The 15,359-nt window shown below is 41.7% G+C and overlaps 1 protein-coding gene across 2 annotated transcripts in view; it reads left to right on the plus strand.

Annotated features, from left to right (window-relative positions):
* The window catches only part of emx3 (empty spiracles homeobox 3), a 28,518-nt gene extending 14,790 nt beyond the window's left edge, over positions 1-13,728 (plus strand). For both annotated transcript variants that reach the window (XM_072264403.1, XM_072264402.1), the window contains exons 2-3: positions 3,127-3,311; positions 12,823-13,728. In XM_072264403.1, the coding sequence (XP_072120504.1) occupies positions 3,127-3,311; positions 12,823-12,990 (353 nt within the window). In that variant the 3' untranslated portion in view covers positions 12,991-13,728. The remainder of the gene's footprint in view (positions 1-3,126; positions 3,312-12,822) is intronic.
* Positions 13,729-15,359: the final 1,631 nt, after the last annotated feature.

The following is a 15,359-nucleotide window of genomic DNA, read 5'->3' on the forward strand; positions in this document are numbered from 1 at the left end:
CACCTCCCTGCCCCTTCCCACTCTCAATCCACAACAGAGACTCATATCAGAATCTCACATATGCCATGTTATTTGTTTTTTTTTGCGGCAGCAGTACAGTGCAATACACAACGTTATTACATTGTGCTAAGTCAGACATGCTAACTATATGTGGCACAGTACCGGGGATGGAGGGTAGGTAGGGTTGAGGAAGCAGGGAGTTTGCAGAAGGACTTGAACAGATTAGGAGAGTGGCCGATGGAATACAGTGCAGGGAAGGGTATGGTCATGACCTTGGTAGAAGGAATAAAGGCATAGACGGAGCACGAATTTGGAAATCAGAGGTCCAAGGGTCTTAGTACAGGATTCTATAAAAGTTAACTTGCAGGTTGAGTCGGTGGTAAGGAAGGCAAATGCAATGTTAGCATCCATTTCAAGAAAACTAGACTACACAAATAAGGATATAATGCTGAGGCTTTATAAGGCATTGATCAGACGACATTTGGGGTATTGTGAGCAGTCCTGGGCCCCTTGTCTAGGAGACGATGTTCTGGCTTTGGCGAGGGTCCAGAGGAAGTACACGAGAATTATTCCGGGAATGAAAGGATTAACGGGTGAGGAGCGTTTGATAGCTCTGGGCCCGCACTCACTGGAGTTTAGGAGAGTAATGGTGGATCTCAGTGAAACCTACCCAACAATGAAAGGTCTCGAGAGAGTGGACGTGGAGAGGATGCTTCCAATATTGGAGGAGACCAGGACCAGAGGACACAGCTTCAGAAAGAAAGAAAGTCCCTTTAGAACAGATGAGGAGGAAGTTCTCTAGACTGAGAGTGGTGGACCTGTGGAATTCATTGCTACAGACGATCGTAGAGGCCAAGACATTAGGCGTACTTAAAGCAGTTCTTGCTAGTAAGTGCATCAAAGGTCAAGGCAGAAGGCAGGAGATAGGGATGAGACGAAAGATGAATCAGCCATGATCGACAGGCGGGGCAGACTCGATGGGCTGAATAGCCTAATTCTGCTCTTATGCTTTGTGGCTTTATGAATGGTTTTATCATACAAGTCTAAAAACCTGTTGGTGTTAAAGGTATCTTTTGACGCCGTGCCTGTAGTTTAATGCTCATAACGCCGAGAGCAGACTGAACTGTGCCGAGCAAAACAAAACTTATATTTGCATTGGGTGGATCCGTTTGTAGTCGAGCAGTATGGTTTAAGGATTAGTATATAGATTATTTAACGTTAAAACAATTAAACTACGATAGATTCAAATACAGGGAAAGAAATCCATTGGTCGCAAAGAGAAAGACTGTCTACATTCAGTAAAATCATAGATTAAGTAAAAACATAATTTTTTTCTGCGAAGGTTGAGAAGATGACTTTCGACTTTAAAGGGTGAAGCTGTCAGGCACGAGGGTTGCCCAACATTTAGGGCAAAGACTTTCCCACTCAGAGTCACGCTCTGCCTCACTTTACCTCACAATCGCTCTGCGTTTTGTAGCAGGGTTCCTCACAAAGCCTCAGCAGGAGGCTCCTGCAAATCGCCGTTCAACATTTTTCGAAAAGCAATAATAGTTTTCGCTGGCGATATAAATTAGCGAGTTGTCAAATTATCCCGGATTACAGATTGGTATCCCAGTGTCTGCCTGTTGTGTGGGAGAATGGACGACAACTTCCTTCATTGACAGATATAATTTCAACACAAAGATAAGGACGAGGCATCAGAGAGAGCGCGGAGGAGGGAAGTGGGGGGTGGAGCTGGAAGAGACATTGGTTCCCAGTCTTTAGTTGTTGACAGCGGAACATTCTGCAGTTTCTGTTAACGTCAAACAAAGCGCGAACTCCAAATCTTAAACGACAAACTTACACGACTTTATTAAAACTAAGCTCAACTCCGTAAACCCAAATCCAAATCCTCAACCAATCCTCCATACAATGTCTAGTTCTAACCCTTAATCAAACCCTACGTCTCAAGCCAAACAATAAACCTCATCTTTAAACCAATCCATGAGCATTGTATCGAACCCTAATCCTTAAATCAAATTCTAACCTAAAAAAAACTGAACCTAATTCTAATCCTAATTTAATTCTCAACACAAAACTACACTTTCTACAACTCCTAAACCGAAGCCTAACAAACTCGGAACAAGTCTATCGTTTGCACTCCTCATCTCGTCCTCCATAAATCTAGCCGAAATAATCCTAAACTCAAAAAAAAAGGAGATAATTTACAGAAAACCCTCAACCGACTCTTAACCATATCATCTAAACAAAAGATTGTGAGTCTAATTAAGTTAGTCCCAAAATAAGTCTGGAGCATTTTTTACTGAACCCACTTCGATGGTGATGTTGTTGATTAAATGGGAATTGTGCCAAAATCAGTGTTCTTTTTCTTTTCCTTTTAAAGTGTGAATTTTGTTGGCAAATTGCAGAGTAATAGTGTTTAATTACACTGTGCATATCTAATTTATAACACTTTCTTACGTTTCAGCGACCGCACATATACTAATAACTACACAATTAATATTCGTTTTTCGTTAATGCTAACTGCTTCCTTGCAAAAGTAATATTACTTGGACCGCTTCCTTTCCACCCGATAGATAAGCGCAGCTAAATATATTGAATAAACATACTGGTTTTTAAAGTTCAAATTTACATTTTGACATCAAGCATATTTGTACGGTAGTTATACAGCGTGGTACTGCAGCAGAAGCGTGAAAATTAGCGATAATGTCCATTTAACACAGTCCGGTAAAAGATTCGGTAATGTTGTCTTTCAAAGTGTGCTTTGTGTTTGGAGAAAGCAGTTTAAATTGTACAGCGCGGGGGTGATGTATTGCTGTTTATCGTTAAGGATGGCTGTGGAACAATTTGAAGTGATAAGTTAAAAGTATCACGAGTATTGGCACGGAGAAAAAACATATTGGCTAAAGTGAGAATTTTGCTAGTGTACAGCTACCAATATGTTAAAGTGTAATAACAGCCGTGCCTGTATAATTACAGCCAGTTTATATATGAACTCACAATATAAAATCGTTATTTCTGATCGTATTTTCAAAGCAACTTAAAACTATCAAGCTAAAATACTGGGGTATTAAAGCGGAAACGATTCCTGCTATTAAATGCACCCCTGTTCTTTTCTGTTTCCAGGCGGCGAGGGAGGAGCCGAAAGCCTCCTGCTTCACGGCCCTTTCACCAGGAAGCCTAAGCGGATTCGAACAGCGTTCTCCCCGTCCCAGCTCCTGAGACTAGAAAGAGCCTTCGAGAAAAATCACTATGTGGTGGGAGCCGAGCGAAAACAATTGGCGAGCAGCTTGTGTCTCACGGAAACGCAGGTAAGAATGCAGGAATACCTGCATCTGGCAAAGGAAACACGGGACGACTGGGAGTTGTGGCGCGGGGTGGCGAGGGGAATGTTTTTTTTAATGCAACGGTTTGCCCTGCTGTAGAAGCAATAATTCCGGAGAGTACATGCATGCTCGGTAAGGGGAAGTTTGTGGGCCTGTGAGAAAAGAGCGGGAGAGTAGGACTAATTGGATAACTCTAGTTGACGTAACACAAAAGGCCGATTGGACTCTTTCGCTCACACACACACACACACACACACACACACACACACACACACACACACACACACAGAGTCAGCGATATTGTATTTGAGGCAGGGCAGTCGCTGTACAATTGAAAAATGATTTCAAGTTTCCTCCTGCCTGTACACAAATGATAATCATTCTTTACAAATGCGAATACTCTTTAATCCGAATTTTTGCTTAATGCGTCCAACAGACGTAATTTAAGCAATTTAAAACGATCTCCCAATTTGACTTGGCATGTAGAAGAGCTGGGGGGGGGGCGGTGGATGGTGGGGTAGGGGCTAAGAGCGGAAAAAAAATCAAAAATAGAACATTTCTGCTCGGTGGAAGATCAGAAGGAAAGGCTGAAGGAAAATATCGCGGCATTGAACTGTCCTTCAGTCCGACAATATTTTGACAAAATGCCAGCTTATTGTTGTACCTGGGTTTCTGGGGCCTTCGTGATTGTGGTTCAAAAACAAGAAAACAAAAGTCCGTGAAATAGATCGGTGGTAAAAACGACTCAGGTTTTAATTAGGAAGAGAACGCTGTATTATGTTTTAACTGCGGACGCTTTTGTCTTTACAAACAAGAAAGGCACATAACTAGGAGGTGGTAATAAATGGAACTTCTGTCGGCATGCACGAGTGTTGCCGTAGAATGATTTTTTTGGTCATTATAGTGCCATCCCCATACACAGTCTGGTGTAAAATGGAAACTATCACTTTTTACTAATGTAACAGGTCACATGCTTCTAAATAAGAGCACTAGCAACAAAAATTAACAAGCAGGATTGAGTCACATCTTATTAAGAACGACTCATTAGAATCAGTCAGGGAGGAGTATTACGGAGAGGTGCAGATAGATCGAGACTCATAGAAATATACAGTGTTGACAAAAGACACGTTAGTAATTGTCAGTTGGCTTGGCGTTTGGACAGACTGCATATGAACAAATATATGTGTTAGGATGCACTCCTTAATCTGCATCAGCTGCGATACTGCAGTGAGATCTGAATTATACCCGTAGTGCGTCAACATGATCTACCAGAGGTTAACTCGCAGAGGTGGTAATGTTTAAATGTGGTGTACAGAAGGCTTTGAAACGGGCCGACTCCTGAGGGGTGGTGAGGACAACAATATCCGTTGTGCCGAGAACTGTAGGCATAACGAATCAGAAAATTTGTTTGTATACATGTTTAAATACTTGGTTAGCAGCAATGGATGCGATACATGTATTGGAATTCAATACACAAATTAACTTTGCCCTGAAATCCTGCATTTTATCATGCATTAGGAATTTGCTTAATTAAAGGTACCGTGCCCTGTATTGATATCGCTTTTTACTGCGTCTGGGGTGAACGAAGCTGACCAAAACATCATGACAGTTGGATTTCTATTTAAAGTTTTGATGCAATATAAATCTGGGATGTAATTTTTTTTCCCTGACAACTCTTACTACAATGATAGTTAGATCGAATAGCACGCTACTTCAAGGAAACTGTTTTAAAATGGAAGGATGTGAGGTCTTCAATCCTGCAAACTGCTTAACACGGTTGTCTTTTGAAGTCAGTTTCTAAGATGCAAATCTGCGTTGGTAATTTAATCCACTAGTTACTTGATTCCAGTTGTTGCTTTAAAAGCCACGTCCCATTCACAATGAAGCAACAATAATGTCAAGCCCATCACATGTTTACGTTCTAATTGTTTATCCTTTGATAATAGAATGTCTCAAGCACATAGCAATTAGTTACTGCTCTATAAAAGTATATATCACCGACAATTAGATTCATGTGAGTGGGACCTTGTAAGTCGTTTATATAATCTGAATATATCTTTTCTTAGATATTTTACACTATTCCTAGCGGATACATGAGATGCAGGACCCACCTAATGAAACGTTTTAGAGGTTAAGTGTACAGTTACGGATATCAGGTTGACGCTGGGTAAGGCGAGAAGGCCGTACACATTTTGACAGTAAAACAGAAGATTCTGGATCAGAAATTCTCAACAGTTTAGGCAGCATCTATGGAGGAAAAAAATGGTTAAAATTTCCTGTCATCATTTGCGTCAGTTTAGAGAGGGTTCCAAAATAATATATTTTTTTCCACACACCAAAGTAAATGTTTGCATATGTTTTTCCGCACGGCGAGTCATACTCAGACGTATATAGCAAACACTATGGACCCATTTAGCGGAGTACATACGGGAACAGAATGCAAATTCATAGACACAAACTGACATTTTCATAGAACTACTCTGGTACACATACACATACGAAGCCGCAGATGCAGACGCGAGAGAAACTGTCACGCAAACAGGCTTATAGACACGCACACATAAATATACATTCGTCCATACAAACAAACACACAATCAGCCTACCATTATACTTATACAGAGAGAGGGAGAGGGAGACGGGAAAGGAGAGAGAGAGGGAGAGGAAGAGGGAGCGGGGGGAGAGAGAAAGAGAGGGAGAGAGGGGGAGAGAGAGGAGAAAGAGAGGGGGAAAGAGAGGAGAAAGAGAGAGGGAGAGAGAGAGAGAGAGAGAGAGAGAGAGAGGTGAGGGGGGCGGAAGGAGATTAAGTTTGGTTTGCTGTTTGTCGTTTCTATACAGGATTATAACATCCAGTCACTTTATATCCGATTCCTAATTGAATAAAGTACTTTTGGAGGAATCAGATGAGCAATGCGCATGCTTAAGAGAAGTTAAATTTCTTTAAGTACGTTTATAAACATATTCAGTAAGCAAGAGAATGCATTTAATTACAGTACAATCATCAATTCAGGTTGTTATATGTGGTGTGGAATATCGGTTTAGAATTTTTATCAAATTTTCGGCCATTGCTGCCCTCGTCTTTTATAGGATAATTATTAGAGGTTCGGCCCATTTTCCTTGCTTGCACTAAACGAAACTAACTCCCAAATCATTCAATATTCACCTTGAACAAGATAACCACCGATTGGAAGAAAATCTAACCCAGGCTCTCAAACCCCTCCTAGTAAATGCTCACGCCTCCTCCTTTTCATGGCTGAACGAATCAAATACGTATCTCTCAATCGAGAATTACAAATCCAATCATTTACCCATTAGTACTTAAGATTTTGTGGGTTGACCGTAATTTTTTCCCCATTGACAGTGTCACGATTAATGGATCGCTTAAATTTTACAAAATAAGAGGGAAGAATTCGTCCTCATAGTTCTTTGAGACACGCTTTGCCCGGACGCAAGGAAATATTGATGTGATTATAGAGGTACAGGATCAAAGTCAGACATACGGAGTCCAGTGTTGCGTGGAGCAGTCAAGGAGTTGTAATGCGTCCCAGTGTTGACGGGAGAATGCTTCTGACATTCCCTTAGTCGTATTAGATTTTGCCCATTGAAATTGATCCAGCTAAGTAATGAATGAATTTGTTGCCCAAGTATAAAAGAGTCCTCCTGGCTCAGGGTACTGTATACTAGAATGAAAGCATCTAAACTATAATGGTATACTAAAACACCGGGAGACAAGATTATATTTAAATACGCCGTAAATATAATGAACATTCCTACTCTCACCAATCCCACAGGCTCAAGGGCCAAAGGGAAAGGTATTGTTACTCGATGATGGAGATGCGTGCGTGCCTTCGTGTAAATTTGATTCCATTTCTGTCGTCCTTAGATTTAAATAATAGGGAATGTCTTCGGAGTTTTGTTTTAAGAGGAATTAAGCTCCCAATACTTAATATTGTTCGGGCGTGTTAAAGCATCGATGGTTATTACATGCCTGGCCTGGTCTAGTCAAGTATTTTCTGAGCACATCTCCTAATCCCCTTTAAATGGATCGCTGTCATGTACGTACAGCCGCAGATCCAGAGACCCGACCCCCCTCTATTTGAGAAACATAAGTATGCGAAAAGTACATTTTCTCCTGAGGCCAAAATAGACAGATTATTCCAGGTTTTCGTTCACCGCAGTCAATTATTTTATTTTTGACATTTTCTCACCATATCGACTGATTGTTAACATATCACAAAAAATGAACACATATTTCCAAACTTTCAGAGAGTATAAATTAAAAGTAAATTACACGGTGTTTCGACACTGCGATAAGATCACTGGTTTTAACAGGCACAACAATAATGTCTGTCAACATTAGTTTCAAATTGCAATGTCTATAAATGATCTGAGATCCATATTTGATCATATATTACATAAATGCAACACAACCACCGAGGAAAATATCTCAGTGAATTCACTCCTCGAAATGCAGCTGGATATTGCGTTAGTTGAGTTGAGGAGAGTTTTCTTGAGGAAAATTAGCTTTTATTTATATTCTTGGTCTTTCAATCCGATTTGTGTTTGAGGCAGGTTACTTTTTAATGATCAACTTGAATGCTTTCTGGTGGATATGGAGTTAATGGGCCAAGATAGAAACGTTGCCTGGAGCTAATGTACCTCCGCTTTACGGAGCCGAAGAAGATGGAAAAGCTCCTCACCACTGTGTACTGTACTCCATCACCAGAGGTCATGCCAAGGGTGCTGACAAGCACTTTGCACTTCACATCACTGACGACTAACCCGTTTACATTTCATCTGTTCCACAATACCATAATTCCAGACAACCATAAACAAAACGAGCCGCCGATGCGCCCTAGATTTGGGTAATTGTGGGGTCCGATCAATTTTAGAACAATAAAAAGTTTTCGAACCGCGTGTAAGCGCCGGGGACTCAAAGAGCTTGTCGGTGCAGTGTGAGATAAAGATTTATTCTGGAATGAAAGTAAGACGGGGATGTGGCTAATCCCCTCCACTATTCACTCGATTTAACGGTAATGTGGCCTTCTTCAAATAAAACGCCGGGGTCCCCCACAGTTCCATTTCTTTGTAACACGGGCACGAAGGAGATTGGTGGGTGTGGAGACCCTATTGATGAATGGGATGAAGCGAAGTAGTAGAAGTGAGAATGTATTTTGGGTTCGGTTTGGTGGAAAATTCTCCGATATATTTATTGTATCATTAAAATTATTTAATAGAAAATGTCTGCAGTGAATCGAATGAAGTTAAAGGGACCGAATCAAATCTCTTGCTACTGCTCCGTTTTTCTGCTCCCTATATTAGCTTCCACTCCTTGCTGGGTTTCTGTATAATTTCATGCCCCAAACCATAGTTTGCCATCTTGCCCCGACCCATTGTCAAGGACAGGAATATCCCCTGTGAGTTGTGGTTAAATTCAGCTTGTACCCGTGGATTTCAATGTGAAAACCCGTCACATCCCCTGAAAATAATAAATTCATTTTGTTTGTATCAATTCTGTGTTTCGATGCTCAACACAAAACAATCATTTTCAGCTAGAATATTCTTACAGGGAGAGTTTTATACAAACATAACATCCCTCATGAATGTTGCAAAATCTCTTCACATATTATGAGCTCGAAGTTCTTTGAGAAAGGAAAACCAATAAGGCCAACGTGGTTTATGACCAGCGTTATTATGCAATAGAATTCCTTAGCCCATCGATGTACAGATACAGTGGGAAATACTTTATATATCACAAGCATACACGTAACACAAACAGTGCTGGCAACCTGTTTAGTTAGTATTGTCATTAAGCAGAAGAACCAGGAGGAATTCGTTGCATTGTGACAGAACTAAAAATATTTCTCCTAATTCATCCTGCTGTCATATTGGGCAATTCTCAGCCGGGATTTTTTTCTGTCTCTCTGGATTGGGGAATCTGTGCGCAAATTAAACAGTAAAAACGAATCTTTTCCATTCGTTAAAACGTACTCGCGGGCTCCGTATGCGTGTCCAGGCAAAAGATCAACTATTTACTCTGTTTTAGGAAATCAAGTCTCCGTTTCTTTTAGTTGCAGCTCGCGCTTTCCCTTTCTCCGCCTGTGCTGCTCCTGCAGGAGTACAGGTGTACGCGTCCCTCACATGACAATAAACCTCATTTGACAGCGGGGATTAACAGCACATTTCCTTTGCAGTATTTAAACAGACCAAAACCTGGTTATATTAACCAGAGGGAAGGACTCATCGTCTCTCAGTAGGCTGCCGATGAAATGATATTTGGATTAAGTTTTGAATGTGGCGCCATGGAGCGTAAGTAGAACCGCAGTCAGGCCGTTCTGGCAACAAACAAGCAAAGCTCTGAGAGAAGAACCGGCGGGGTGTCATGTTCCGTTTATTTTGATATTGATTTGGAGATCAAACCAATTGAGATTAACACGATAAAAAGATGGGACGCCCATCGCCAAACCGACCGCAGCCCACGACGATCTTCATCAACCCGCATTGAACTCCCTTCTCCATCTTAGATATTTACTTTTCCTGCGGAGGAGAATCGTGAATCGCCAGTACCCACTCCCAAATAAAAAATACTACCCTTACATTTCTGTTAGCGCTGCCATTTTATACATGCTTGTCTACAATGTTCATCTGATAACTCATTATTTAGATGAACTGTATCATACACCTTGATTTGGTTATTCCAGAACATAAACATTGATATTTCCTCGGTACTCGGTTTTAAAATTCGATTAACACTATAGTTAAAACGCTAAGAATGGGGTCTTGTTTAATGTCACCCTGGCATGATAGAAGCGTATATTCGTAATCTCAGCGCATTTCCCATTCAATATTATTCTCGTGATAAGAGAATTCTACCTACGCCATGCTCCAGAATCCCAAATATTAAACACAAATGAACATTGTGAACATCGTAGGTAAAATTTAGTCAGATCGGATCCTCCTGGACTGATGTATTGGCAACTGCATTGACACTTCCATTCTCAATGTTTAAGTATTGACTAACTGCTTCCAAAGTAGCTCAGGCCCATCACCGGAGAAATGGCACGGAGAACCTTGAAATTGTCATAAATTTCGAAATCCAGCGTGGTTTCCGAAATAAACTATCCGGTTAAGGAACACATTTTGTTTGGCTTTATAGAAATACATTATGTTTTTTTTATGTGCCGTTAGAGAAGTCGGGTTATGTAGAGGACAGCTGGAGAATAGCTAATATATTACCACTCTTTTTGGAAAAGATCTGGGGAGGCGTGGGTGGGGAAATTGAGCTGATGTAGATCGAGTAAGTTCACGTGAACACGGACATGACTAAGTATAACAAGCAAAGTCAACGTATTTGGATAACTGGGGAGATCCGAGCAGATTTCAATGAGATGAAACGGAATTCACAAAAAAACCCACAATTTGGCGTTAACTCAAGCAGCAAAATCACAATAAAAAAGGTTTTTGTAATTCTTCGATTTTTAGTAAATAATTTCAGTAATGATAGAAACTTTTAGACAAATAAGTCAGAAAATGAACATAGTAGTAGTTTTATTGGTTTTGGGCAACTGGATGTGCACCTCCACGTGGAGTTTCACGTTTATAAATCACTTCCACCCCGAAGAGAGGCCAATCCACGTTTGCGAAGTCTAGTTGATACTTTGGGGTCACGAACTTTACGAGCGGAGAAAGTCAAGCTTCAAGAAGGAGCAGAAATAAAAACGCAGATAATTCCAGATGGAATCCTCTGTGCAACGATATCTCAAATAACGGGCAGAGTTACAAAGTCGTCATATGCAGAGTTTTAAATAGATTTGGGAGGAGAAGGAAAATGAGAAACGGGGAAGTAAGGACCAAGGATGGAATTGGAACAGGATTGATGGTCAAGATGTGATTAGTATTCCACAGGCTTAAAAATTTCCGAACAACGACCATGCAAACATTCATCTGTCCAATTGCCTTATTGAGGACTCAGGATAAATGGTCCTCAATAACCGGATTGCTCTTGTGTAAAGCTGACACGGACTCGACCAGCGGAATGACTTTTTTCCCCCCAGGCTGTAACCTTCTGTATTTCTACCAGGTGAACCTCACTGTACCCAAACCACTTATTGAGGTTCCTACATTAAAAGTGTGATTACAATTCTAAAGAACTGCATTGATGGTAATGCGCTTCGCAGAGAGCAAACGTCGCTTCCTTTCTTCCTTCTAGTTGAACATATATCGTCCCCAGGTTGTGAAAAGCGCCATATAAATGCAAATCCATACAGTTCAAGGAAACTCCTGTAGATAAAATGGAAAAAAAATAGCAGCGTTCATCTTGCCGGCCAATATATCAAAACATTAGACTTTGCGGGCACCTGAAGGACAATTTGATATTTATTAAAGCGGTTTGCCTCGGAATATGGAACCGATAGAGACACCGCAGGTTTAACTGGGTAACGCAAATGTAAAAGAAAATCGATAAGGGACACTTGAATTTACCGATGCCTAGCTGCAGAGACACATAATGTTCATCCTGCCCCCGTCAAAGTACGAGGACCCCGCACATGTGGACTGTTGCATATAGTTCGCTGCCGATAGAGGTAGCTGACCCCAAAAGGGCGCCGTGATCCATGAACATCGCGGGGAGAGTGAGAACTGAGGGTCGTAGCTGGAGGGAAGAAACAGTAGCCAAATGCTGGAGGAAATCAGCAGGCCAGGCAGCATCTATGCAAAAGAGTACACAGCCGAAACGTCGACTGTACTCTTTTCTATAGATGCTGCCTGGCCTGCTGAGTTCCTCTAGCATTTTGCGTGTGTTGCTTTGGATTTCCAGATTCTGCTAATTTACTCGGGGTTGAGAAGGAAGAGCAGGACGATTTACATTTAGCTTTTCAAATCAACACGACTAGTGTGTGGATATTAGAAGTCCGTGTATTGGAACTTGCACAGCTTTGAATAGCAGTCCAGAAAAAGCACGAAGATTGTTTTTCTTTAAAAAAGTGAGAGGATGGGCGGTATTTAGAATAAAGATCCCATGCTCGTACAAACACCTGGAGGAGAAGGCAGGGAAGCAGGGAAGAGAGGGGTGGAAAATGCGGCTAATTTTGTCCATCTCTCCCTTCAGCTCAGGACACTATAGCCGGTTTCGATAAAAGTGATTGAAATAGATAGTTGTGCAAACCCAGAGTAGGTAAGTATGCCACACAATACTGTTCTCCCGCATACCGTGCCGGTTTTTGGATTCTCCCAGGATCTGGGAATATCCCCGGGCTATCCTGATTTCTATGTAATATTATGTTAGATGGATTTTGCATCAATGTCTTGTTTCGCACGGTCTTATTCTCCAATGTCTTGTATAATTTATGTAAAGTATGTTTGAATTTACGCGCCCGTGACGGTGCTGCAAGCAAGTTTTTCATTGTACCCGGAGCTCACCGTACTTATGAGCGGCTCTAAACTCGAACTGAAATAGGATGTAGGAAAACACTTAACTATTTTCCTGCTTTTCCCACCAGGTGAAAGTCTGGTTTCAGAACAGAAGGACTAAATACAAGCGACAGAAACTGGAGGAGGAGAGCCCGGACACACAGCAGAAAAGGAAAGGGACACAGCACGTCAACAGGTGGAGAATGGCCACCAGACAGACCAGCCCGGAGGACATTGATGTGATTTCTGAAGATTAGAGGCCTCCTGGATTAAAACATTCAAATGTTTCAGTATAATTCGTGCAATGATGACTGCGAGCAGCCGGACAGATGGACTGAGGTTATTAATTTCACACGCTTAATTATACTGGCCCATTGTGGAATTACCGATTCCACTTCTGATCAAGACACAGGGCACAAAGGTGGACTTAAAAACAAACTTCAACAGTGTGATTATAGTTTAATTAACGAGAATCTTTGTTAAGAAATCTGTTCGAGTGCAGCAAGTTGAAAGCGGATCGTCCTCGCTGAAGATGACCTTGGGATTGGAACGCTAGTCGGGATAGAGCCCACTCCGCCCCCACGCCGCTCACTGAGAATATAATTCTTTTCAGAGGAGTTGGTAGCGTCCGGCGTCTTTGCAGGTAGAGTTACGGGGATGGTGTTTTTTTTTTCACGTTTTAGGTCGGAGGATTTTTTTAAAAAAACATTAAAATACCAGCAAGGCCCGGTGTGGCCTTGCGCGCAGCCTGAACACAAGGGGATGTGTGCGAATGAGAGAAAAACTCATTTGCAAGTTTCTACGGGTTTTAAACTGAGAAAAAGATGGTCTGTAGGAGTGTAGCGCCGAGGACCTGGTGTACGTGAACGGTACTGTGTGATCCCCGTTTCTTGATGTTAATGTCTCATCTCGCCTCTCCCCATAGATCTGTTTTATAATGGTCTTTGTCGATTGTAAATAAATGTGTGTCACCACTGGCATGTCCATACTACAGAATAATAAGGAAATATTTTTTCCACAATAAAATATATTGGAAAAAAGCGTGTTTTATAAAGGTAAACAAGTTTTCTCGATAGCCAGGCGGTGGAGGGCTTTGCTGGGTCAGAGTACCACAGACCGATTGACACCCCCTGTAACATCAAACTCTGGTTTGCGGCACTCGCAATTGTCATAAAACCGTGTCAATTTTAATATTCCCTCCGGTACGTTAGTGGCGCATTCACACATTCACGTAAGTGAACACACGAACACAAACGCGGAAATTTGACACGGTAGGTGGTTGTGAATCATTCGGGGAATATCCGCTATCTACAGTTTTGGAACATATTCCGATGGTCAGTGATCGTAGCTCGAAATATACTGGGATGAATGAATACAACTTCTCCAATTGGGACCGAGAGAAAGGAACAGCAGAACTTGGATTGCCCTAACTAACACACATGACCAAGGCATTTTATTTTGCGGGGGAATAGGTATAAAGAGTTGAGGAGAGGTACATTGAGTCAGTCTAGAAGGCATGGCACACTTAGGCATGATGAACCTTACGGAGATGACCCGGGGAATAGAGGTATTAAGAGAGGTCAGTCACCCCATCCTAGTTCATTCACCTAAGGTGTGTTCCGCATTGTAAAGTTACATCGACGCTCAAATGATTATAGTGTTTCGGAATCTAATCAAAATAGATGCTGATAATGTTTTTAATGTAAAACGTCCCACATGGTCGATGGAGCATGATCAGTGAAAGATTGTCAGGAGGCCAAAGAAGGCGACTTAACCCTTGGTGATAGGGGAAAAATGACACGTCATCTTCCAAGTGAGAAAAGACTTCTCCAATTTTGCACGTTCTCTAGTTTCTTCATGCCATCAACTTCCCATTGTCCTCAACCCTAATGTCATTACATTGACCTTCCTGGTTCTCATGTTACTGGGTATTGTTAAAGGTGTTCACTCCTCAGGTGCAATCTTAGCAATCTGTCAACACTTTCTCAATAAACAACTCAGAGACACTTTTCTTGCAAATTGACACTCCGTATTCAACTTGCAAACGGTTTGCCAAACCCATTGATCTTGGTCCTGTAGCTCCATATCCTTCCATTTTCAGACTCTTGTGTTTCCATTTTCCCCAGTCAGGGTTGTGCCCATTCGCAACACGAAAACAGTCAAAACTGCAAACCGCCCCCTTGGATTGCAATAACAGACTATTCCTTACTGGCCTTCTTGATTCGTCCACAATCGTTAACTTAGTCCATCATGCCGACTTCCTTCAAGGTGGAGGAGAATGATGTGGTCAACAAGCCACTAGATGGGAAGTACTCCACTTGGTTCCATTCTTACCTACCCAGCCACAGTCAGTGCAAACCTGGTCCTTCATTACATCCCATGTTTCTTTTGGATCCATCTGGGGACCTCTTGCTATGTCTAATCTCAGGTGTAGCGTGAAAACTGGAACTGAAGGACGCAATAAAAGAGGTAATGTCACTGAGAGGGCTTTGGATTGCTGGGTCACCAATTCTTGGCGACCTGAACAAGCAGGTTGGATTACTCCTACATTGGGATGTGTTGGGCTAATGCTGATGAGGAAGGTTTAAGCTCATTTGGCAGGGGGGCAGATATGCAAAGTTGGGAG

The sequence above is a fragment of the Mobula birostris genome, chromosome 7 (assembly GCF_030028105.1).
Source record: "Mobula birostris isolate sMobBir1 chromosome 7, sMobBir1.hap1, whole genome shotgun sequence".
In the NCBI taxonomy this organism is placed as follows: Eukaryota; Metazoa; Chordata; class Chondrichthyes; order Myliobatiformes; family Myliobatidae; genus Mobula; species Mobula birostris.